Source organism: Mesoplodon densirostris, chromosome 13, assembly GCF_025265405.1.
Source record: "Mesoplodon densirostris isolate mMesDen1 chromosome 13, mMesDen1 primary haplotype, whole genome shotgun sequence".
NCBI classification, from domain to species: domain Eukaryota; kingdom Metazoa; phylum Chordata; class Mammalia; order Artiodactyla; family Ziphiidae; genus Mesoplodon; species Mesoplodon densirostris.
This window is the reverse complement of record NC_082673.1, coordinates 56,369,353-56,395,881: the sequence shown is the minus strand read 5'-3', so window position 1 is coordinate 56,395,881 and position 26,529 is coordinate 56,369,353. Positions and strand designations below refer to the sequence as shown.

Here is a 26,529-nt window from a genome sequence, read left to right as displayed (position 1 = left end):
TGGGGATTTTCTCTACTCCTGCCTCTGTCCAGATTTTCACATGGAGATTTGAAAGCTAAAAGATTTGGGAGGGGTTTTTTTTTCCAGATATTTTTTAAAATTCCATTCTAAGCTGTAGGTCTCCCTAACTGCTGTGACTTGCTGAGCCTTAGTTCTCATTACTGTTCCTTCCCATCTTTTACGTATTTCTAGGCTTATTCTTCTTTCAAATTGTTTTAGTTCCCCAGCTCTCACTTTACAGAACCCACATCTAGTTTTTCATTTTACTAGGCCGAAGTGACCCTCATGACAGTCTTTTTTTTTTTGAAGGGAAATAATTTATTTTAATTTTCTTTTTACATCTTTATTGGAGTATAATTGCTTTACAATGGTGTGTTAGTTTCTGCTTTATAACAAAGTGAATCAGTTATACATACACATATGTCCCCATATCTCTTCCCTCGTGTCTCCCTCCCTCCCACCCTCCCTATCCCACCCCTCTAGGTGGTCACAAAGCACCGAGCTGATCTCCCTGTGCTATGTGGCTGCTTCCCACTAGCTATCTGTTTTACGTTTGGTAGTGTGTATATGTCCATGCCACTCTCTCACTTTGTCCCAGCTTACCCTTCCCCCTCCCTGTATCCTCAAGTCCATTCAATAGTAGGTCTGTGTCTTTATTCCCATCTTGCCCCTAGGTTCTTCATGACCATTTTTTTTTTTTTTTAGATTCCATATATATATATGTTAGCATACGGTATTTGTTTTTCTCTTTCTGACTTACTTCACTCTGTATGACAGACTCTAGGTCCATCCACCTCACTACAAATAACTCAATTTCGTTTCTTTTTATCGCTGAGTAATATTCCATTGTATATATGTGCCACATCTTCTTTATCCATTCATCTATTGATGGACACTTAGGTTGCTTCCGTGTCCTGGCTATTGTAAATAGAGCTGCAATGAACATTTTGGTACATGACTCTTTTTGAATTATGGTTTTCTCAGGGTATAATGCCCAATAGTGGGATTGCTGGGTCGTATGGTAGTTCTATTTGTAGTTTTTTAAGGAACCTCCATACTGTTCTCCACAGTGGCTGTATCAGTTTACATTCCCACCAACAGTGCAAGAGTGTTCCCTTTTCTCGACACCCTCTCCAGCATTTGTTGTTTGTAGATTTTTTAATGATGGCCATTCTGACCAGTGTGAGATGATATCTCATTGTAGTTTTGATTTGCATTTCTCTAATGATTAATGATGTTGAGCATTCTTTCATGCACATATGGTCACCTTATCTTTGAAAAAGGAGGCAAGAATATGCAGTGGAGAAAAGACAGCCTCTTCAATAAGTGGTGCTGGGAAAACTGGACAGCTACATGTAAAAGAATGAAATTAGAACACTGCTTAACACCATACACAAAAATAAACTCAAAATGGATTCAAGACCTAAATGTAAGGCCAGACACTATCAAACCCTTAGAGGAAAACATAGGCAGAACACTCTATGACATAAATCACAGCAAGATCCTTTTTGACCTGGCTCCTAGAGAAATGGAAATAAAAGAAAAATAAACAAATGGGACCTAATGAAACTTAAAAGCTTTTGCACAGCAAAGGAAACCATAAACAAGATGAAAAGACAACCATCAGAATGGGATAAAATATTTGCATATGAAGCAACTGACAAGGGATTAATCTCCAAAATTTACAAGCAGCTCATGCAGCTCAATATCAAAAAAACAAACAACTCAATCCAAAAATGGGCAGAAGACCTAAATAGACATTTCTCCAAAGAAGATATACAGATTGCCTACTTTCTATCTTTTAAATCTATAGGTTTGCCTATTCTGGACACTTCATCTAAATGAAATCATGTAATATGAGGCTTTTTCTGTCTGGTTTCTTTTACTTAATGTTTTCAAGGTTCATCCATGTTACTGTTTATATCAGCACCTCATTCCTGTTTATAGCCGAATAATATTCCATTGTTTGAATATACCATGTTTGGTCTTCCATTTATCAACTGATGGTTTAGATTGTTGCCACTGTAGCTGTAGCTCTCCCTAACTGCTATGACTTTCTGAGCCTTAGTTCTAATTACTGTTCCTTCCTATCTTTTATGTACTTTAGTTATTATGAATACTGCTGTGAACAAGTTTGTGTAAGTTTTTGTGTGGATGTATGTTTTCATTTCTCTTGGGAATGGAATTGCTGAATCATGTGATAGTGCTAGGTTTAAGCTTTTGAGGAATTGTCAGACTACTTTCCAAAGTGGCTACACTATTTTACATTCCCACCAGCAGTATATAAGGGTTCCAGTTTCTCTACATCCTCACCAACACTTGCTATTATCTATATTTTTGATTATGGCCATCCTAGTGGGTGTGAAGTGGAATCTCATTGTGGGGTTTTTTTTTGTTTGTTTGTTTTCATTGTGTTTTTGATTGGTATTTCCCTAACAGCTAATGATCTTAGTATTTTTTCATATGCTTATTTCCTGTTTGCATATATTCTTTGGAGAAATGTCTATTCCGATCCTTTGCCAATTTTTTTATTGGGTGATTAGTATTTTTATTGAGTTGTAAGAGTGTTTTTATATATTCTGTATCAAGTTGCTTATCAGATATATGATTTTCAGGATTTTCTCCCAATCTGTGGGTTGTCTTCTCACTGTCTTATGGGGTCCTTTGAAGCACAAAAAATTTTAATTTTGATGAAGTCCTATTTGTTTGTTTGTTTGCTTGCTTGTGCTTTTGGTGTTATATCTAAGAAACTATTGCCTAAACTAAGGTCATGAAGATTTGCACTTATGTTTTCTTCTAAGAGTCTTATACTTTTGGCTCTTACCATTAGGTCTTTGATCCATTTTGAGTTAATTTTTGTATATGGTGTGAGATAGGCATCCAACTTCGTTCTGTTGCTCATCAGTATGCAGTTGTCCCAGCATCATTTGTTGAAAAGTCTATTCTTTCCCTCATTAAATGATCTTGCCACTCTTCTCAAAAATCAGTTGACCGTAAATGTGAGGACTTATTTTTAGACTCTCAATTCTATTCCACTGATATATATGCCTATATATATATCTTCCTAACAGTAACACACTATTTTGATTACTGTAGCTCTGCAGCAAGTTTTGAATTCAGGAAGTGTGTCCTCCAACTTTGTTGTTCTTTTTCAAGATTGTTTTGGCTACTTAGAAAAAAAAATTTTGGGTAAAAAATGTAACGTAAAATTCACTCTCTTAAGCATTTCTAACTGTACAGTTCTGTAATGTTTACATTCGCATTGCTGTGCAACCATTCTCCAGAACTCTTTTCAGCTTGCAGAACTAAAATTCTATATCCATTAAACAACTCACATTTTCCCCTCTTCCCAGCCCCTGGTAACCACTATTCTACCTTGTTATGTTTCTATGAATTTGACTACTTTAGATACCGCATATAAGTGCAGCCTGGAAAACAGTCTGCACCTATTTGGAAAAGTCTGACAGTTGCTCAGTCATACAGTATTTAACTTTTTATAATGGGCTTATTGCACTTAGCATAATGTCCTCAAGCTTCATCTGTATTGTAGCTTGTGACAGGATTTCCTTCCTTTCTAAGGCTGAATAATATCCCATTGTATGTTTTGGCTATTTTTAATTCTGTGAATTTTCATATGAATTTTAGGATTAGCTTGTCATTTTCTGCAAAGAAGTCAGCTGAGATTTGGTAGGGATTGCATCAAATCTCTAGATTCTGCAGATCAAGTTGAGGAGTATCTCAACCTTAACAATATTGTCTCCCAACCCATGAACATGGGATGTCTTTACATTTATTTGGGTCTTCTTTAATTTCTTTCAGAAATGTTTTGTAGTTTTCATAGTTTAAGTTTTGTACTTGTTAAATTTATTCCTAAATATTTTATTCTTTTTGTGTCATTGTAAATAGAGTTGTTTTTCTTATTTTCATTTTTTGGTTTGGTAATTGCTACTGTATAGAAAAACAATTGATTTTTATATATTGATCTTGTATCCTGCAACCTTGCAGAACTCATTTATTAGTTCTAGTAGTATTCTGGTGGATTCCTTAGAATTTTCTATATACATGATCATGTCATCTCCAAACTGAGATAGTTTTACAGTATTATATTTAAATATAGTAATGTATTGAGGACTTGTTCTGTGTCAGGCACCGTGCTGCACATTGAGAGTATAGAGATAAAAGGCATAAACTCCGCTATCATAAAGTTTGCAATCTAGGTAGGGGACAGATCTTTAAACCAGTAATCACAATTCAGTGTTGTAAATACTGTGATTGAGAGATATATAAAGTACAGTGGCAGCACAGAGGGGAAGGGCTACTATACTGGGGAGAGTTAGGAAAAATTCCACAGATGAGCTTATACAGAGTCCTGGACCATTTTGTTAATAAGTAGCCGTGGTTATGATAACTTGTCATTTCAAGGCCCAAATGATCTTGGATATTTTAAAAGTATTATGTAGTACTTTGGCTTTAAGATTTTTTAGGTCTATCAAAATTTAAGCAGATTTGCATTAATAGTGAGACAATACATCAAGTTTTCAAAGTATATACAGATGTTTGATTATGTAGTAAAGCTGTTGCTATAAAAGCATATGATCACATTTGGAAAATTGCTATTGCATGTCTTGGCAGTTTATTAAGAACTGAAAACTTTTAAAACTAACTGGGGTTTTGATAGATTAAGTTCAAGGCCACCTTTTGTTTAAATGATGTTTTGTTTTCTGTAATTAGACCATGCTAGGTGAATTAAGTGTGTAATTAAAAACAGAAGGTTTGGCTAATTCAGAGTAAATGAGTACAAAATACAAGGTCAGTATCCATCTCTAGTGAGACTCCAGATGAAGAGTGCACATGGAACTATTTATAAAACATTTTGCATGGTCCGATCTCCTGTAGTTTGCTGTCCATGGCTTTTAAATTAAAGTATTCACAGACTTTCAAAAAAATGTACCTGTAATATAGAAGCATGATCCTATTTACTGTGCTCATCTGAATGGGAAAACAAAAAAGATTAGAATCAAACTTCTATCCCAAATAAAAAGGTCAAGTATACTCGCCTCTTTCAAAAGCGAACATCTAATATGTTGCTTGGCACACCAAGTTCATGGTTAGAACTCTGATAACTTTTGAGAGTTCTGAGTCTCAATTGTTTTCATTTTCACACACCCTGGAGATGTGCAAGTAAAACATCTCTAGTTTAATCTATTTCCTCAATGCTTAGTGTGGGTACCATGGGATGGGAAGTCTGGGAAGAGTTTTATTTAGAATATTTTTTCTCTATGGTTGAGGAATGTGGTGCTTTTAGAAAACAGGTGTTTAATTTAGTGGTTTGACTACTGGAGGAAATTTGAATTGGTCACTGCAAGTGCAAAGCTTAAACTTCTCTTAGAAATCCCTTCACAGTTTAGTTCCTGGTGCCTCTCCAGCTCTTTCCTCACAGTCCTCCTTTCTGCAGTATCTGTGCTTTGGTTTGTCTGGACTTCTCTGGCATCACAAACCCTCTCTTTATCCACCTGTCTTTTGCCTGTCTTTCTAGGCACTGTTTAAGGTTGATATCCTCAGGCGAAAAGATAGGTTAGGTCTCTCAATAAATGTTTCTCTGGTTGTTTATCAAGCTGTCATTATATACAGTAGGAATTACTTTTTAACCATCTGCCCTCTCCACATTTTAAATCCCTCTAGGGTAGAGATTGTGACTGTCAGAACTGTATTCCAGCACCAAGGGTAGCTTCTGGCTAATAATAGTGGCTCAAACAATATTTGTTCAGTGAAATACTTGTTGGGTAAATGCTACAGATCTTTAATTTAAATTATATTTAAATCAAGAGCAATACATGTATCAAAAATCTATGTTTTGCTATGGTAAAACAAAAATAAATGGTCTCTTATTCTTTACTCTCAAATCACCTAAAATTAATTAAAAGACCTTTCTTTCTGGGCATATGGTATTATAAAACTCTTTAAGTTGGGGAATAGTTTGATAACTGTTGACCTGAAATACAAGATCTATTTTTATTTCCTAACCTAAACCAATTAATTAGTTAAGCTGCCCATGCAATAAGGTCATTGTTTAATGGAAGAGTCTTTAAAACTACAATTGAGAAAATACAAAGAACACCAAAATCTGCCTAATAGAGAAAGGGGATGCTGTTTAAGAAGTTAGCATTTAAACAGATACCTAAGAATGAGTAAGAACGTACTAGGCAGACAAGTGGGAAAATTGTGTTATAACATGTACAGAAAAAGTGGGCACAGGAAGACATAGTCAGTGTTGCTAAAACCTGAAGGTGAGTTGGGAAGTGGTGGGAATGAGGAAAGAAAGTGGGCAGGTACATTTATGCCATAGAAAGAAGCTTAGATTTTAGCTTATATAAAAATGAGAGCCACTGAAAAATTACAGTGAACTGATCTTCAGAAATTAGATTGCAAGGGCTCCAGGTTAGAGGTAGTGAAATCATTGAGGAGACTGTTGCAACATGACATGGTCTAAATGAGAAATGCATGAAAGCAATGAATGGATGGAAAGGGACGGTTTTGAGAGAATCTCTAGTGATTAGATCTAGGAAGTAAGGGAGAGCAAAGGATCTCAGATGATTCCCAGATGTTTCACTTGAACCACTGGGTGAGTGATGGCTCCATTCACTACATTAAGGAATAATGACTTTTTAAGGGGTAACATGATGAATTAGTTTTAGATGTATTAATACTGTCAGAATTCAGAAAGAAGTGGTTTTATAGACATATCCAGAATTAGAGCTCCACAGAAATACTTATCTGGGGCTAGAGATTCAGAATTGTGGGTTATTTTTGAGCTGGTGTAATTGAAGTCATGAAAACAGAGGGAGAGTAATAGACGGACTGAGGAGGGTCCCTATGGAGCACCAACAGAAGAAGGAATGTGATGTCTTAGATACTGAGGGAGGAGAGCTTTTCAAGAAAGAGGAGGTAAATGTGTAAAAAGCTTCAGAAAGATTAAATCAATATGACAGCTAAAAGCTGGAGATTGGATTTGACACGTAGAAGGTCAATGTTGCTTTTAAGTGAAGCAGCCTCTGTGAGATGGTGAGGCCTAAAGCCAGACTGCTTCAGAATGAGGAGTGAATCAAGGGGAAGAAGTAGACTTCTTTCCAGGAGTAGCTTGTGAAAGAGGAGATATAAGGTGATAAAGGGAAACTTTTTAGTTTTTTTGGTTTGGTCTTAGATATGAAAAACTCGAGGATTTTTACATGCTCAAAAGAAAGAGCTACGGTAGGAGTTCGAGGATTGAATAAAGATAATCAATGGAATGAAGTGTCCCTAAGGAAAGAGGATGGTTGGGACCCTCATGCTCAATGGGAACATTGATAGAGAAACCACGTTTAGATGGAAGGAGGGAGAAGTGTTATTCTGGGTCAGAGCAGTTAGGGAATAAGGGTGGGTGCCGGCCTGGGGATGTGGAGAGGAGTGGCAGTTTGGAGATATTAATAATTAGTAATAGTTACTCCCCTTTCCATTTCTCAATTCTGCCAAATATCTAGCAATTTCAAACCTGAACTACCATCGTAGGTCTCCCTGATTTTCCTATTCCCTCTAAAAACACAGCAAAACAACTTATTATTAGGATTGCTTCCGTTATCCACAACACTGTTTTTCCCTTTCTCAAAACTATTTCCTTTGTAAATTATTATTATTATTTTCAACACATTTCTCTTGATTTTTAGACCTTTCTCCAATTTCACATTTCTTTAGTTTAATCCCCCACTACATTCTCTCTCCCATTTCCAACTTTACAGAATCAGATATCCTTCTAACAAACTCCTGACAGACAGGAAAGATGTCATTTTCTTAAAACTCTCTTTAAATCATGTTTGTACAGAAAGATCCTTGCAGAATGAATCAGAAATTGAAGTTTAATTCATTTTTTGTAGAGGAAGATATCTTTCTTATTTTGTTTGTTGCTTTTATTTTTACTTTTCTCTCTCATTCTTCTCTGCAGTTCCCACACTGTCTTCTCATTTTCAGTGTTGGGAATTTAGAAATATTTGTTTGCACTATTTAATAATCGATATAATAATCAGTGTTTTTCATTGAGCTTTATGGAAAAGAAACTTTATGAAAATTTAGTAATAACAAATGAATAATGTAGTGATTTCACCAAAGTCATGACTTAGTTTTTTAGAATGTGTCCTTTTTTCTTAGTTAGTAATTTACATTCTTTCCCTTTATTAGCAGTTCTATTTTAAAAAATTTTATTTCTGGCATATATTTGAGTGCTACCTTTTATGTTTTGTTAAAGCATGTTAAATGGAAGTCAGTTAAGCCTTAATTTTGCTTGTGTATTAAAAATAGCCTTTATCTAAAAGATGAGTAAGAGCTAAGCATAAGTAACATGTATAATAGGATTTCTTTTTGTAGTTTTTAATTACTTTATTATTTGTGTAGACAAGAAAGTTTATATGCCATTTTTAGCCTTCCTGTATTAGCACTGTCCTCATGGTTTTTAAGATGCTGTTTTGATTTATGAACCCATATCTTTTGGTATATTAACTGCTAGTTTTTGAACTTCATAGCTGAGTTTCCCAGAATTGTTCCTACACTTGCTAAAGAATTAAGAATAAAATGAAAATATTTTTATCCTCACTGCTATGTTTAAGTCTGTAATAGATAAGAAAGTAGTAATTGGTTTTCATTTATTAATAAGTGTGCTAAATGGTCCTGAGAGCATTCATTATCATTTATTTGCAATAATAGATTTAAATGTAATGCCAGATTATAAAATAATTGCTTTGCTATTATTTTGTTTTGATAAAAACAAACTACACATAACACACACACATACACACACACCCTTATGTTTGTTTTGTGTAAGCAAGGAAAAGGTATGGAAGGTTACCACTAGTTGGTTATCAACCGTTATTTCAAGGAGGTACAGCTGGGAGATTAACTTTTTCTTTACATACCTTGCCATTTTTTTCACTTTTACATATGAAGAACATAAAATACAGAAAACATAAAGGAGAAAAAAAAACCCTCTGATCTCTTCTCTGAATTATCAGTAACTTCCAAACCTGCCTCTGAGTCATTTAGAAAGACTTGTTAAAAATCAGATCCCTGGGTCTGAAACAGAATCTCCAGGAGTGTTAAACATATTAGACTAGTGGTTCTCAAACCTGGTGGATCATCAGAATTGCCTAAGAAGCTTTCAAAACATCTAGATTCCCTCCCTCGTGAATAGAGAATTTGAAGTTTGTAAATGGTTTATGGACCTTGCACCTCATTTTTTAAAAAGCTCCCATGTGATTCCAGTGATCCACCAGGTTTGAGAACTACCGGTTTAATGATTTATTTGCTCTGTGGAAGACACTGTTCTGGGTGCTATAGTTATTTTAAAGAGTACTAAAACACAGTTTTCGCCTTCAAATTTACAGAATAGTTGGGGGTTGGGGGCGGTATAAAAAGGTGGAAAAGACTGATACGTAACAGCTGTTTTCACAGGGCAAAAGAAAAATACGCCTTAAGTTGTAAAGTCAGTGAAAATAAGGTGTCAGCCATTACCTCTGTTAAACTCTATTATTTAATATTGTTTTGAAAGTTCTGCCTAATGCAGTAAGATAAGAAAATGAAATGAAGTATAAATATTGCAAAGGAAGTAAGAAATACCATAATCATTTAAAACTGAAAATATTATTGTCTAACTAGAAAACCCAAGATTAATCAACTAACATTTATGAAAATTTTAATTAAAAACACACCAGTAAGATGGTCAGTTACAAAATAAATTCAAAAATTAATGTTTCCTCTGTACCAGCACAAACAGAAATGTTTTTAAAGATCCTACTTATAATAACACAAATACATGAAAAAGATCTACAACCATACTTAAGAAATTTGCCTAACGAAGTAAACTATAGGGCTTAAGTGAACTATAGAACCAACCATATGAAATAAACTATGGAACGTAACTAAGGGACGTAAAAACAATTTGGAGAAACATTCCATATTTGTGGATGGGAAGAGTTATTTAATGTTTTAAAATTATACATTCTCCCCCCACCAAAGAAATTTTTTTTCTTTCCATCATTTAATGCAGTTCCAGTTTTTTTTTTCTTTTTGCCAAACCTGACAGTGTATTTCTAAAGTTCACTTGAAGGAATAAACCAAACAGACTTGCCAAAAAAAAAGAAAAAAAGATATAATGTGAATAATTTGCACGAGCAGGTTTTAAAACATTTCCAACGCCACAGTAATTAAAACAGCCTACTACTAACTTTTAAAAATCAGAATATAATAAAAGTAGATTTTTAATTACATACTCAATAAATAGGTATTATTGAAAGTGTTGAATCTGGTGTTGGTACAAACAGCTAAATATGTAGGAAGAATTCCTGTGGATTAAAGATTAAATGAAAATTTAAAAGTAATAGGAAAAACGTGTACATAATCTTGATGTAGGGGAAGCCTTTTTAAATGTATGATAGTAAAGGCAGGAATTACTTTTTAAAAGGGTTTGATTTGGCTGCATAAAGATTTTAGGTTTCAGCTAATAATAATCAGCTAAATTGAAAGGCAAATAAATTGGGAAGACATATTTATAATATGGTGCCCACACTCTTAATATAAAAAGAGCTCTTACCAATTAGTGAAAAAAAGATGAACTCCTAATGTTGGACTGGGAAGGAGGGGCACACATGTAAATTTAAACGTTGAGAAGAGCAGATTGGCCATATGTATCAGAATCTTTAAAATTTTTTTATCCTTTTACCCACTAATGGGAATGTAATCTAAGGACATAGATATGTGCAAAAGAGTTTTAAGGATATTTTTGACAGCATTGTTTAATAAAAATTGAAAACATTTTATATGTCTAGAGACCCACTTCTTGAAATTCACCACTCACCATTCCTAGGCTGGTGCTCTCATTTTCATGATACAAGGGGGAGGCATCTCCATTTCACACAGCAGGTTGGAAGAAAGGGCATGCCCCAGCCATCTTTTGAGGAAGGTGCCCCAAAACTGCCATATAATACTGGCCAGTACTTAGTCTCATGGCTACACCTAGCTGCAAGAGAGACTGGAAAATGTGTTTATTCTGAATGCCATGTGCCCAGCTAAAAATGTTATTTCTATGGAAGAAAGAGAACAGATATTGGGGGGCAGCTTCCAGTCTGCCACACTACCCCTTCTCTGCATTTTCATCTTCCACTTCTTAGTTTAGCCCTTACTTTGAGAACGCTGACTCATTCTGTCTCTACTTCCGCAAACTGTGTGTCCAGTCTGTAGACCATCTAGGCGAGTTCTTGACTTTCTCATACCCAGGAGCTACGTTTCTACCTTTATTGTCAGTCACTGTATTCCCTGTCAGTATGTCCTTCTTTCAGACATGATGCATTTTTCCTATCCAAATATGGGAAATTAGTTGCAGTGCCTAGCAGATGAGGTTATTGCTACTAAACATTACCAGCTGGTTTGTAACATTTGGAAGTAGGAACAGAATCAATTCTAAATCTTCTGTTCTTCCTTTCCACTCGTCCCCATCCTCCCCAAGTAACTAGGAAACACTGTCAGCTTTGTACTGCATTGTTTAGGAGAACTCATGAACCTAGAGGGAGCAGTCCTACCTTTTACTGTCTTTTAATACATTGGAGATGGTACAAGTTATGAAACTATCTGAATCCCACCCTTGAGGATCTTTCTTTCTAATCAAAAAGCAGCATATTTGTGCCCTATATGACAGGGAAGTATTTTTCAACATTGTTTGTCGGTAAAACTGCTGCCAGAGCTCTATTTGCTATCTGGTGAAGCCATGACAGTTATCTAGCTTTTCCTCAGTATTTCACAGCCATCACTCATTGACTGCTTGGTACCAGAGAAGGAGAGAAAAGAGAGAGGGAGAGGGGAGGGGTAGGCGAGAGGAGGGGAAGAAAACACTGCCATCTTTTTCAGTTTTGTAACTTTTCCCTTCACATGATTCAGTGCTAGATTAATGTATAGAAAGAAACTCTAGTATTCTGACAGTTATACCAAAAGTTATACCAACTCTCCATCATAGCTATTAGCTGTTACCTTCAATGGGAGGCAGGAAGGACATAGACATCCCATTTTCTAAGAGAGCACACGGATTATATAAATTAAGTAACTTTGCTCATGACCATATACTTAGTGAATGTTGAAGCTGGGATTCAGATCCAGCTCTTCCTAATTCCAGTGCCTGTTCCCCAACCATGGTGACATACTGAATCCCTAATAATGGAATAGAAACATGAGGATTGTCTTCATATATGTGAATGATGGCCATATGGCTATAGGATTGTATATGTTCTGTGTGTCTCCAGAGGGGGCCACTGGTTAGAAATGAAGGCAGTTTTTAACTAAATGTTATAGGAGACATTTTTCAACAATTAGACTGAATTCAGAAATGAAATGGGTTGTATTTTTAAATAGTGATTGTTCATCACAAATTAGCCGGACTGAGGGTTTTGAAGGAGACAGAGTAAAGTAGTAGAAAGTACTGGACTTGTAGCCTGGAGGTATCAATTCTGTTTTGACCTCTTCTTATGATGTGTTTGAATTAGCTATTTGAGTCTCTGGGCGTTTGTTTCCTAGTGAATTAAATGAAGGAGCTGGAGTAAAACACCTCAAAGTCTCATTGTCTTTTAGGTAAATGGCTTGCTTATTAAATGTTTGTCAAATGAATATCACAGCATAGTCCTCTCTGACCCAGTGCCAGTGGCACATCCTTAATGTTCCCAACTCAAAGTAATCTACCTCCCTTTTATGCTGTGTAGTACTTTATCTTCACGTCTCATTGAATCGATCACTTTCTACTTTACAGTAAACATATTTATGAGACTCATGATGGCAAGATCTGTATAATATCTTGTATCTGCCATTGTGCCTTACACAAAGTAGGCACTCGATAAATATTTGTTGAATAAGTTAGATAAAATTACCTGATGCATGAGAGAATTGAAGAAAACATCTTTGCAACCAGGTTTTTCTCTCACTTTCTTGAGAAACAGGTTACTCTGACTCTTATCAGTGGTAGACCCATGCATGCATACAGTCTAAACAAAAGTCTCTATATTTGTGGCTTGAAGTTAAATTAAAACTTGTTCAGACAGGGCATTGACACTGACAGTAGCCACCTCAACTCAGCTTCACCTAATGAAAAACATCTACTAAACCACCACCTGGAACCCGTTAGATTCTTTCATTTGAGTTTTGCTGCCTTGACATTGTATCACACTGGGAATCTAAATATTATCTAAATATTATCTGGTTTTTTTCAGGTATTGTTTCCTGAGAAGGCATTTGCCTAAAATTCATTCATATTCCTCTAATCCTTCTTCCTTTTCCCTTCCTCACCTTGCCCCACCTTTTTTTCTACCACTTTTTCTTGAATTGCCTTTCATTTCTAAAATTCAGATGGCACAATGTCCTAGGGGTTGTGTACTATAATATATATGGTGAAGCGGAGGACCTGGTGAGTCAAGGTGAAACCAAAACACCTCAAAATTGTGAGTAGCCTGATTCAAACACCTCTATGAAAACTTCCTTGAATCCCTTCACCATTTTTTACACAATCATTAATGCCTTTCTGCAGTCTCTCTCCTCTGTGTTTATGTATGTTTTCCCAACCAGGTAGGGGCTACATTTTATTCTTCTTTGTGTCATTATATGGTGTTGAATAAATAAGTGTGTGGACATGATTTATCCAGACAACTTCCTGTTTTTCTTGTAGGTTTTTTTCTACACAGGCAGATTGAGATATTTCTGTTTTATAGATGAGGAACCTATAGCTTAAAGGAGTTAAACTTGCCCAACGCCAGAAAACAAGTATTTGGAGGAGCCAGAATTCAAATCCAGGGCTTTCTGGAGCCCAAGTTCTTTACCTTTTTCATTCTGCTTCCAATATATGTCTTTCAGTCTATTCCCGTCTTCTGATTTACACTGCTACAGTCCTTAATCATCTCTCATTACCTCTTCCTTAGAGCTTTGTCATAGTCCCCTACTCTGTCTACCTAGTCCTGTCTTCTTTTCCACTCCTACTCATGCATCATTATTCTGATCATATCATCTCCTTAGAGGAATCTTTGATGGCTCATTTCTTGCAGGATAAAGGCTGAACTTCTTGGAATGTATTGATAACTACACTGCCCCATAATCTACCCCCATTACCTCTCCAGCCTGATTTCCCACTCCTGCTTCCTCTGTGCCCTCTAAACTCCAGCCTCACTCTGCCACTTCACTATCGTCTACACGTACGTGGCAGCATCCGACTTCTTGGTCTTTACTTGTGCCTTTCTGTGTTATTTTGGCGGGCCCTGTTTTGCTAGTTGAAATTCCAGCCAGCTTAACCCTATCCCTTCCATTTAACATCAATTTCCCTGGTCGGAATTAATCTCTTTCTCTGTGTGCTGCTTTTATATTATTACTCATGACTATATATGCCCTGATATACTAATTGGAAGCCCTTTGAGAGTAAGGACTGTGTCTTCAGCTGACTGTATTCCAGAGGTTCATACAATAATCTGTCCATAAAACATACTCTGTAAGATTTTGTATGACTGAAATGAATCTGGCTTTTAAGGCAACAGAAAAAGTTCTACATAAAATTTAATTTGACTAGTTGAATATAAGTTGTCTCCTGGCCTGCCTCTAAAGCATTGGATTTATAAATAAAATCTTCTAGATAAATCAGATGATTAAGTTTGCTTTGTCAAGAATGCCAAAAAAGACCAGACTTATTTTATTCTGCAGTATTTAGTATGCTATATAATATGTAGTTTGTGTATGTGAGTGTATATATATATATATTCATATGTACATATTATGTGTAATAAACATGCTCATATAAAAAAGAGGGTCTTAAATTTTAAAATCTTATATTTTCCATTATGTAGAGTATTTTTAGATTAATCATTATTAATTGCACTACTGAAAAATCTAGTTCCAGTGTTTTCTTTCTATTTACTTTGAAGAAAAAGGCAAACAGTAAAATATGGCGAAATAGTTCACTCACATAGTACATATATTAGTATAATAAGTTCACAAACTTGCAATACTTTAATATGGACTGTTCAGTCCTTTACCTTGCTGACTCTTACCTACTTTTCAAGACTAATCTGAGGTGTACCTCCTCTAGGAAAGCTTCCTTGAAGGGCCTGCCATTCTGTATTAGCAGCACCTGCAGTTGCTTTTTTCCCTCAGGCAATTGCCACACCCAGCGTGGCACCATACCTGAAATATAGTAGACGTTCAGTAAAAGTTTGTAGCATGAATGAATGAACAAACAAATGAAAGAACTTATCAACTTGGGGTGGGGGGTGTGTGCCTGAGTGTATATGCCTTCATTCAAAGTACAGTGGCAGATTTGTATGTACAGATACGCAAGGCTGTCCGTGATACACTCTTTAGAGAGATAAAAACAAGTTGTAAGAAAAATAATTCCATTTTTGTAAAAAATATTTGTGTGTGTGTTGGGAAAAGGTCTGGAAGCTATGCAACAAGTCAGAGTTTTCCTTGGTGAGTTGGGTGGTTGGGAGTGGAGAGTCAGAATAGGCTTTCACTATTTAGTACATTTTTGTATTGGTATTATTTGAACTTTATTATTCAATGTGCACTGCTTTTGTAATTTTTAAGTGACCAATAAAATATGTTCATGCTTCTGCTCAAAGTGTTAATGATACTTTAGTATCAAACGAAAACTATTTTTAAAGACAAAGTTTGGCATTTCCCCCCAATTTTTCTAGGAAGGAAATTATTTTCTTTGTTTAAATGTTTCCTGTTCCTTTTGAAAAATTGTAGGACTTAGAATAAAGTGGACTATATTAAGTCTTTAAACCATGGTGGCACTTGTATTGGGAAACTGAATCTTCTCATTCAGTCTGTTAATGTTCATGGCCAGATTAGTAGAGACAGCTTTTTAAAGGTAATAAGAAACTGACCAATTTTCACTGAATGGAGGTAGCAATCTTATTTTTTTTTGGACTGTCTTACCCCGTTTTCAAACACATCCCTGGGTTCTTTTGGTTAACTTAATCTCGTGCCACTGAGCAAGCTGGTCTTAATGATGATGGTAAACCATTTCTTCTGAGTCCAGGCCCGAGTGAAAATACCACTGAAAGATACCCAAGATAGTTCACCACCGCTTACTTCCTTATCTTTTTTATGAACCAGGAAAATGGTCTTAGTAAAACAAGGTTTTTTGAGACTTCAGAATCTTGGTTATTTTAAGATCATTCCTAAAATTTTTTCACATGGTCCGGCTGCCAGACAGACTGTACGTCAATTTCCTGCAGTGTTTGGCAGGCCTACATATTCACTGACTTAAAAACAATTTGAATTTATTGATTTTGAAATTCGTGATTCCTTTCTAAATTTTTTTTCCCCATCTAAATTTACTTTGGAAAAAAATATCCACAACAGAAAACACTGGCCCATTTTTGTGCCAAGACTTTCAGGGAAATATTTTATGTGATTAATATTGTGTAGCTAATCTGGTGTAAAAAATCAGTTTTATCCATTTTAATTTATGAGAGCATGACCATCCTGTGTGAACTATTTAAAGAGTCTGTGACTTCACTAATTCAAATTTAAGTGTTTGTTACTGCCTTTATATGTGTTACATTACTCATTTCAATTAATAATGGGCCACTTTTCTTTTTAGGAATTGAATTATATTTCATCAACAGATCTGTATCTTTTCTTTCCAGGGTAATGTCCTAACCTTGCCATGGGCAAGCTGAGATTAGTGGACTCTGGGCTTGGCTCAATGAAATACATAGTTCATGGTACCAGGCCATTTTAATAGGTCTGGATTCAGTTAGAAAGCTTCCTCCTAATCTATCTTTTCCTTTAAAACCATTTGTCCTAAAAGATTGGTGTTCTCTCTCTTATTAATAGTCAGAAGAGAAACAACTTTATAAAATCTGTATGATGATTTCATTCCATCAAACTCAAACTGTTTTTATAAAACATTGGATTATTTGTTACTTGGTGAGTGTACATTATTCTGGAAGCTTTAATGTAAACACTTTGGGGAGTCAAGAAATAGCTATTCATAGTGCTTGTACAGTACTCTATTATCCTCAGAGTTACAGCACCTCACAAATAACGTGGCTTCCGCCCAGGGAAGAATTGACTCACCATGGAGGTCTGTCTCCCTTGTCTCATTAAATCTTCTAGAATTGCTGAGAAGTGGCTAGCAATTATTCTTCTCTCTGTTTGACGTATGTGGAGAGCGAGGTGCCAAGCAGCAAGAGGTCATGCAGAGTCTCTCAGAGGGTGCCGTTTGAATCTTGGTCATTGAATCGCTGCTGAGCAAGCGTTAGCGTGAACTCCTGAGGCCCATCTTATAGGGGATGCGGTGCCCTAAACGCCAGAAACAAGTCCCCACCATTCTAGGCATTGCCAGTTCCTGCTGTCGTTTACAAATTATTATATTTTATGAGTATATTTCATTTTGATTTTATACAATTTCTTCAAAAGAACCCATAAAAACATGTCTCTTATATGTCATTCGTACTTAAAATTGAATAAAAGAGCTATGTAAAACTGTTTTGAGAACATTGAGTTTTGACTTTAATTACTCTTAGGATTCAAACTCGCTGATTTATTTTTATTGAGGGAGAAGTAATGTTTTTAAAGTATATAACTGATCTATAAGAATGCTGTGTTATTTTATCTGCAAGATTTGTGTGTCAAAAATCCACCTGCAGGGTGTTTTCTTTTAAAGCTCCTTGGAAAGGTGAATTCTGTAGATGAACTGACATTAGTATATGTTTACATTTATTTTAAAGTGTCTGAGATGGGGCAGGCAGGAAGAACCTTGAAATTGAATTCCCTCATGACCTTTTAAGTTAATCTTGGATGCTAACTCAAGGGAAGTGTGAGAAATGGGTGGAAACTGCTTCAGTTGAATAAATGTTACACTTCAGTGACTTTAATTTTTTTTTTTAGAATGGAAGGACTAGGTGACAAGTACAGGAGAAACTGATTATCGGAACTTCATTCCATTATTTAAAAAGTACCAAACGTATTCTAACCAACAGATGACGTTTTCTTTCTTACACAGCCGACAGAAACTGGTAGTTGAACCGTAGCATTTGATAAGTATACAGTATGTACTCCCTACCCTTATATATTTTCCTGCCTTTGAGGGGGCAGGATGGTTTTTTAAAATTCTTCATGTATTTTCCACTTTTTTGGCAACAACCAGTTGACTCCTGGCTATTCTCCTGGCTATTCTCTCTGGTTCCATTCTTGCCTCCCTATCTGTCCTCCACTCTGGAGCCAGGTTGATTCATTTTAAATGTAGATCAAATTCTGTCACTCCCCTGCTCAAACACACCAGGACCTTTCCACCACAGAATAAAATCTGAGGGCTTTACTATGGTCTGTTGATGCCATGCATGTTCTGGTACCCGGCCATCTCTCTGACCTCATTTTCTACTGTTTTTGCTCACTTTGCTTCAGCTCTGCTGGTCTTGTTGTTCTTCAAGTCAAGTTTACTCCTTCCCTGAGGCCTGTGCTTTGGCTGACTTGGCCAGAACTGCCCTTCTCACAGAGTTCCTCACTCCCTTCAGGTCACTTTCTCGTCACTCTATTCTCTTACCCTACTTGGTTTTCTTTCTTCACGAGCACTTACCACCACCCAACAACATATATTTTTGCTTCTTGTCTCTTCATCACTAGAATGGAGGCTAGGACTCCTCCCAGTGTGTCCACTACTGCATCAGTCACATGATAGGTTTTCAGGGAATATGTGTTGAATGAAAAATGGCTATCTTGGAATTATAAGAACTTGATAACATTCCTAGACTTTATAAACTCGATAGAAATTTTTAATCATAATTCTGACAGTGTTTATCCATGTGGGTTTTCTGGCAGTGGCTGATGTATATCAAAATCATGTGAGGTTCTTTTTCAAAATATGTAGCTGGTGCTCTGACAACCCCCTCCTGCCAACTAGAAAATACTGAAGTAAAGAGAAAAGAGTGGGAAGGGTATTTTGAATAAAGCTCTTCCGGCTCATTTTCCTCCAAATTTTTTTCATCGTGGAAATTTTTTAAAAGCTGAAAATAGTACAGTAAACACACATTCACCACCTAGATTCAACAAGTATAAACATTTTGCCATATTTGCTTTATTTGTGTGTGCTTGTGTGTGTATTTTTCCCCCTGCCAATTGTGATGTAAGAGCATAGCCTGACTCTTTCCCCCAAATAGAGAATCTCTGACTTAGTAGGTTATTGTTCTTTCTGATAGGTTTCCTTGTGTGGGTGAGGGGGCAGTAGTGGGGAGCATACAACGGTTGGATTTCTCTCTTAGTGATCTCTGCAATAATTGTGAGGTACGCCAGGCAAGGTTGTTGTAAAGAGACCCTGTCTTCTACATTATCTGATGCAGTTTGAATTCAGTGCCACCATGCATTTGAAGAAGCTTTTTTGTTTGTTCTTGGTAAGTGTTCCTTCTTTGTTGTTTTTTTTTTTTTTGAAATTATATTTTGTCAGCTAGGCAAGTGATAGCCTTTATTTCCTCTTGTTATTAATATAGTCACTCCAGCCTTTTTGTGTTTACTGTTTGCATGCTATATCTTTTTATGTTCATTTACTTTAACCTGTCTCTGCCTTTATGTTTAAAGTGAAGTATACTTTTTCCCTGAGAACATTTAAAATGTTGTTCTACTTGTCTTCTGTTCTCCATATTTTCTAAGGAGAAGTCTATGATGTTATATACAGGGGATTCATATATATCTCCTGTATATAATGTGTACTTTTTTTTCCTGTCTACTTTCAAGACTTTTTTCTTTATTTTTGGTTTTCAGCAAACCTAGGCATTGATTTTTGTGATTGATGTTTTTAATTTTCTTTACAGTTCATGAGCTTCTTGAATCTGTAAAGTTATATCTTTTACCAAATTTGGGAATGTATTCGGTTATTATTTCTTCAGATTTTTTTCCCCTCATTCTCTCATTCCTTACCTTTTAGGACTCCAAATAACCTGTTAGACCTTTTGATATTATCCCAAAGTTCCTCGAAACTCTATTCATTTTTTTTCCTCAATCTTTTCTCTCTTCTTCGGATTGGATAATTTCTATTGATCTTTTTCCGATAGATCTTTTGTCATCTCCATCTACTTTTGTCATCTCCCTTCTGCTATTAAGCATATCCAGTAAACTTTTATTTCAGATATTGAGTTTTTTCCATTCTAAATTTCCATTTGGTTTTTTGTTATATTTCCTTTTTCTCTGCTGAGATTTCCCATTTTCTCCCTTACCTCACTGAGTATAATTATAGCTGCTTTAAAGTCCTGTCAGTTTCTATATCTGGGTCTAATAAAGGCTGGTCTCTGTTGATTTTCTTTTCCTTTGAGAGTGGATCACATTTTACTGATTCTTGATATGTCAAGTAATTTTAGATCATATCCTAGACATTGTAAATGTTTTACTGTCGACGGGGAAAATGTGTTTTGTTTACTCTCCATAACCTTCAGCAGTTCATTTTATTGTTGTTGTTGTTGTTGTTTTGAGGTTTTTTTCTTCCCACAGTTTAAGGTTGTTCTTTGTGAGAGAGTTGGTCTATTAGGGGCTTACTCTGACATGCCAAAGCTGAACTCCTGATATGCTTTTTAATCCTTTAACTGCCTCTCAAGTTTCCTGTTAAACTACATGCCTACACTGTCACACAGAAAGAAAGTCCTTCATGTCTTCACCCAGATGAAATCATCAGAGCTGCCAAGGGTGAAACAGTGATAAAGATGAAGTTTTGTCATCCTCACAACTGGCATCCTTTTTTCTGTATCCTGCCCATTGCCACCCATGTACTCTTTTGTCACCAGAGATGAATGGAATGAATTTAGATGGACTTAGCAACAAGTACCCCTGCCACCTCATCAGGAACACAGGGAGAGAGGAAAATCTCAGAACAAAATGATGACAGAAGCTAGGAAGAGCAGTTGGAGGAAAGCTCTGTTGATGGAGTTGGGCACAGATTTGGGCATATGAACATGAACTGAAAGGGAAAGAGAGTTTAAAAAGAAGGGGAGACAAGAGGGTGGGGAGGCAGAGGGCAGGGGGCCAGCTATGCCCACCTTTATGTCTGTGGTCTCATAGAATCTTCAGAACAACCTGAACAGAATAACAGAACAACAAGTTGGCTAAGAAGCTGCACTGCAACGCTCTTAAGTGTGTCAGTTCTTTACTCTCTGCTCAGAATGCAAACTTGACCCGCCTTAAGCTTAGGTTAGCTATGGTAAGCCCTTCTCCACCTCTTAACTCCCCATCCCTTCCCCTACCTCACCCCCAAATTGCAATCTTATTTTGCTTCCTGATGGGCTTTATAAGCCAGAGGCTTAAGAAAAAGACTTTGCGTGCTCTTCAGAAGACAGCATGGCGATCAGCTTGTCAGTGAGGGGCAGATTATTTGAGGTTGGAATTCTTCCCTACAGGTTGCTCTCACTTTTCCGACCTCTAGTGTCCTTATCCTTGTGCCCATTCTAAAATTTCCATTCCACTGAATAACATGCGAAGAGAGAGAAGCATGTTACCAAGAGGCACTAACTTCTTCCACACATAGCCCAAGAGTCCTTCAGGTCCTTCTCATTTTCTTCCTACACTTTTTTATGTCCAGTACCCTCAGAGTAGATCATTAATTCTCAACCGGGGATGATTTTGCCTCCAGGGACCACTCGTTAATATCTGGGCATTTTTGATTCTCTCAACTGGGGAACTGCTACTGGCATCTAGTGAGTAGAAGCCAGGGATGCTGCTAAACCTCTTACAATGCCCAGGACAGCCCTCCATAACAAAGAACTGTCCAACCCAAAACATCAGTATTGCCAAGGCTGAGAAACCCTGGAACTGACTCCTAGAGCCTTTTTCCTGTGTCCTTTCTCTTCCCTATCCCTTCCTTTCCTTCATTAGGGCCACTCCCACTGGTGTAATGATTGTGCCAGGCCAGCCTTTTCCAAGCCTGTCCTGCAGCCAGAGCTGCCGGGGTGGTCCCTTCTGGTGAAGAGCGGGGACGGGGAGTACTGAATGAACTGCCAGTGGACTCTTGGGGAGGAAGCTATGAGTGGGATTCGTGGAGAGGAGGAGTATGCGAGCCCTCACTTCTCAGCCATGGGCATCGAGGTGTACCTTGGGAGCTGCAGTTTAAAGGATATGGGGCGGTAGCAATATGTAGTGATTTATAGATGTTAGGGAACTTGGAAAATTCAGAGGGAGACTATAAAAGTAATTTTGGCTATGGTTATTTTTGAAATGGAATCAATTATGAATAATTATCACTTGCGCAGTGTCATGTTGTTAAGAATGCCACGTTGATATTTTTGGAGAAGCTTTGTTTTAGTGCAGCACTGAAATCTGTTCCTGCCTTTGTATTTGCCTTGTTCATTTGCCGGTGACATGGTTGTCAGTTCTCAAATTAAAGAGATAGAGGCAATATTGTTCCTACCTGGAATCGATTTTTTTTTCTCCCCTTTTCTGTTGGAATGAAAATCCTAGTTACAAGGGGGCCACACAACCAGAACATTTACCCATAGCCATTTAAGACTGTTGATAAATATAGTGTAACTTTATTACAATGACCTCATGTCAATGTCCTTTGTAATTCTGCTTAGTCCCCATAATTACCTTGGACCTTTCATCACCTAACCAGTATAATCCCCAATCTGCCCAGTATTCGAGTTTGTGGGGCATTGACGTGCTCTGCATTGGACTAAGGTGTTCCCAAGTCTTCATGTCTGTAAGAAAATCACTGCATGATTTTCACCTTACCCCCATACTTCTGCTTTTAACAAATTATCTGGAAAAAACAGAAGGCATTATTATGTTGAATACATATGGAACATGAAACTTTTCTCTCCCACTGTTTTGAATAAAAACTTTTAACTTACATTAAGTACATGTTGAATTAAATGTTAAGCCTTGATGTTTTCTCTGCCCAGGATATCTACTTTTGCCTTGAAATATATCTAAGATGTAGACAGCCCCTGTAGTCCTAGATAGTCCACTTTAAACTGAACTAGAGCATCTTGCCACATCAGGCCTTGGAGAGAAGCTAAGAGGGGCCATCTCTGCTGTCACAGTCTTCTTCCCCCATTATGTTCCTATACAAGTGGGTGTTCTACGTTCTGCCTCTTCATCTGGCTCTTGTTCTTGGTGCTTTTGATCAAGGTTGTATTCACACCTGAGCACAGGCCTTTCAGGTATGTGAATCTGAGACTCCACCAACCTTCTGGCCTCTACCCAGCATTAAGATGTTAACCATTTGAATTGAGGTTCCTAATAAGACTTGAGAATTGTGCTATTACATTGATTAAGACATTTTATTAGCTTGTTGAATGTGGATAAACAGATGAACTCTGATATCAGGAAATTTTATCACAGTAACATCTTTAAATGATTAATATTGAATTGTTTTCATATTTATCTTTAAGTATGTCATAGTGATGATAAACTCTGATAAATTGATAAATAGAATCTTCCATGGTGGTTTTTGAAATGTAAGATGGCTTTTATTAGTAATGTATTATTGATGATTTACAGACTGGATGATGATGAGTCATCCCTTGTTAATATCTACTATTAGCAGATATTACTAAAATAATTATTTTGTCCTTGGTAGTCAGCTCTTTTAAAAAATTACACACTGATTCTTAAGAATTCAAGCTTTTCAGTGCCTAACCAAGACAAAGTTCCACTTCAAAATTAAGCAGAATCAAAATGAACTGTGGTCCCCAGAAAAGCATTTTTAGAGATTTATGAGACTTTATAGCTTTTTGACTATGGGAATATGCCTATGCTTATTTCTGGCTCTTAGTTTCTTTAACAAGCATTTGTTAAGCACCTGCTAAATGCTAGGATTTGAAGAATAAGAAGGAAGGAGTGAACAAAGTGTCAAGTGCAGCTTGAGGGGTCAAATAAGATAGAAATGAAAAGAATTCATTTGACTTTGGTGACCTAACAAGAGCAGTTTGGAGAATGTGATGGGGGTGGGAGCAGTATAGAGTGAGTTGAAGTGTGATTCCCAGTTTAGAAAGTAGAGACTTTCTCCACACTTCTGAGAAGTTTGACTTTTCAGAGAAGAGGGATGAAATTGTGACAGTGGGAGGGGTGGGTGGAATTGAAGGCAGGTCTGTTTTTCTTGGTTTGTTTAAAACAGGATATATTTATAAAGTATTCAATTTTGATGCTAAAAACTAAGAGAGTTTGAAGGAGCACAAGAGAAGGAAGATAACCATGTAGTTAGGTTTCTGAGACCACTCCAGGGCTATCTGACCTTAGATCTGAGGGAGGCATGTGTCTTCCATTAGAACAGGGGTTGTGGAAGATGGGTGAGCGGAATGTTTCTAAACTGCATTGCTTTATAGTCAAAAAGAATTTGGGGCTTTGTATTATAATTAGAATCACAGGCTATTTTCTTTTAAGCAAAAGTAACAGCTTACTTTCATAGTACTTTTGTACTGTGAAATGTTCTCGATCTGCCATTTAGAGGCTATTTTGCTTCCCAGTGATCTCTTAGGGGTTATGAAAAAAAGCATCAAATTTTTGAAGGCACTTTACAAAATTAAAGAATTTTAAAGTTCTAAGTACATTATGTAATCATTCACCTCAACCTCATAATTTTGGGACCATTTTTCTCCCAACTCAGTGGGGATTTTATGACTCGTACCTGTTTTTTTTTTTCCTATGGTTTTTTACTTTCTGATTTTTATTTCCTCCTTCCGTGGATTTTTGCCAGTTCAGCAATAGTAATTACTGTTGAATTATTTATTGTAGATAAAGCAGAAATAAAGTGAAACCAAATTGTCTAGCGTAAGTAAAATTTTCTTTTGGTTTATCATTGAAAATTGTCATTTTTATTTTCTATGTAACAGAGGGTAAAGATTATAGAGTTAGGCTAATTCATTGGTACATTCAGTCATTTGGGATATCTTAGATTTTGAGAAAATTGTGTTACTTAAGGAAGTTACCTAATCATTCTAAACCTTATTAATCGTATCTGTAAAGTAAGAATAATGCCTGTTTACAGAATTATCTGTCCCATTTCACGGTTACTGTGAGGTTCATCTGATAATAATAATGTATGTAAACATGCATTGTAAATTATAAAGTATTTTTAAATATATTATGATTTGAAAAATATTAGATCTCAGGCTCTCATGGCCAATTATAAACTCCCCTTCAACTGTAAAATGTACACGAATAAACATTGTAGGAACTGAACTCTTGGCTGGCATAATGATGCATAAGCATCATTGACCTGCAAGTCTCTATGCTAATCTAAGTCTAATTTAAAATCTTTAAGAAACTCTTCCTTTCTTAAGGAAGGAGGGAAATTTTTATTATGGCTGATAAACTATGTATCTCTGTGTAGTGTAATGTTTAAAAGTGCCAGCTCCAAAATGAGGTTGCCTTGGATTCAAACCCTGGTCACACCTTTTAGTGGCTAAATGTCTTGCATAAGTTTAAACTCTTGGTGCCTCTGAAAATTTAAACTCTGAAAAATGGTGGTATTAATAGTACTTTGTCACAAGGTTATTATCTATTAAATGAGGTAACACTTAGAATGGTGTCTGCCAGTGCTACATGCTCAAGAAACTTGTTAGCTATTATGTACATGAAATTTAAAGCAATATGAATCCATATATAAAAGAATATTTCTCATAAAGTAAGTACCTGTAAAGAATTAAATTTTAAATAGCTAAGTACTCACCACATCTTTCCATTTAAGTAGCTTCACCCATGGGATTTTAAATACATTCAAAGGAACACTTTCTCTTTGAATCATTGTAATAGCTTACTTTTTTGGATGCCAAATTTATACCTAATGAGTAGTTTTCCACCTACCTGTAGACCAGCAGTGGTACTGGTGATTCCTTCCATAACTAAAAAAGGTTTTGAAATATACTGTGCTTAGAAAGAAGGAAGGAAAGGAAAGGAAAGGAAAGGAAAGGAAGAGGAAGGGAGGGAGGGAGGGAGGGAAGGGAGGGAAAGCAGGTTTCTGCTCTTAAAAGGCAGAAATCTGTGGTGCCAAATCTGGCCACTAGAGGGTGCTGGATAGCCAGTGACCTAGCCCTCTCTTAGAGCCTGAGATCTGATCTTGCCCTTGTGAGAGTTCAGGACCTACCACTAATCATCTATGTGGAGCTCAGTGGCATCATGTTTTCTCAGTTCCAAATACCATTGATCTGATAGTTGTTCATCTTCCTTACTTCTCATGGACCAGGGATCGAGCTGAAAGCCTGTTCCCATTTTCCATAAACTTATATACTCTTGAAGTCAGTCAAGCTTTTCACTTCACCCCCTGCCCTTTCCAGAAGAGACCCGCCCATTCAGAAGTCACTTTGGTTACAATTCAGTTGATTTAGCAGGATTTAATTCTATTCCATCCTACCGCTTCCGCTTTTGCTACTTTCCCTCAGATATTCTATATGTTAATTTCTTAATGGGATTTAAGAGGTTTTACAAAACAGTTACCAATTATTCAATATGTGGTTACTCTGTGAGGTTAAAACCCACTACTGCTTAAGAATCAGTAAACAG

The 26,529-nt window shown here is 36.5% G+C and overlaps 1 protein-coding gene across 2 annotated transcripts in view; it reads left to right on the top strand.

Moving 5' to 3' along the window:
* The window catches only part of STK3 (serine/threonine kinase 3), a 310,727-nt gene that overhangs the window by 267,189 nt on the left and 17,009 nt on the right, over positions 1–26,529 (top strand). Inside the window, exon 11 of one of the 2 annotated variants that reach the window (XM_060115638.1) lies at positions 17,167–17,241. The exons of the other annotated variant lie outside the window; for it this stretch is intronic. Within the exon in view, the coding sequence (XP_059971621.1) occupies positions 17,167–17,175 (9 nt within the window). The 3' untranslated portion in view covers positions 17,176–17,241. Of the gene's footprint in view, positions 1–17,166; positions 17,242–26,529 lie in introns of those variants that run through there. 2 annotated transcript variants of the gene reach the window in all.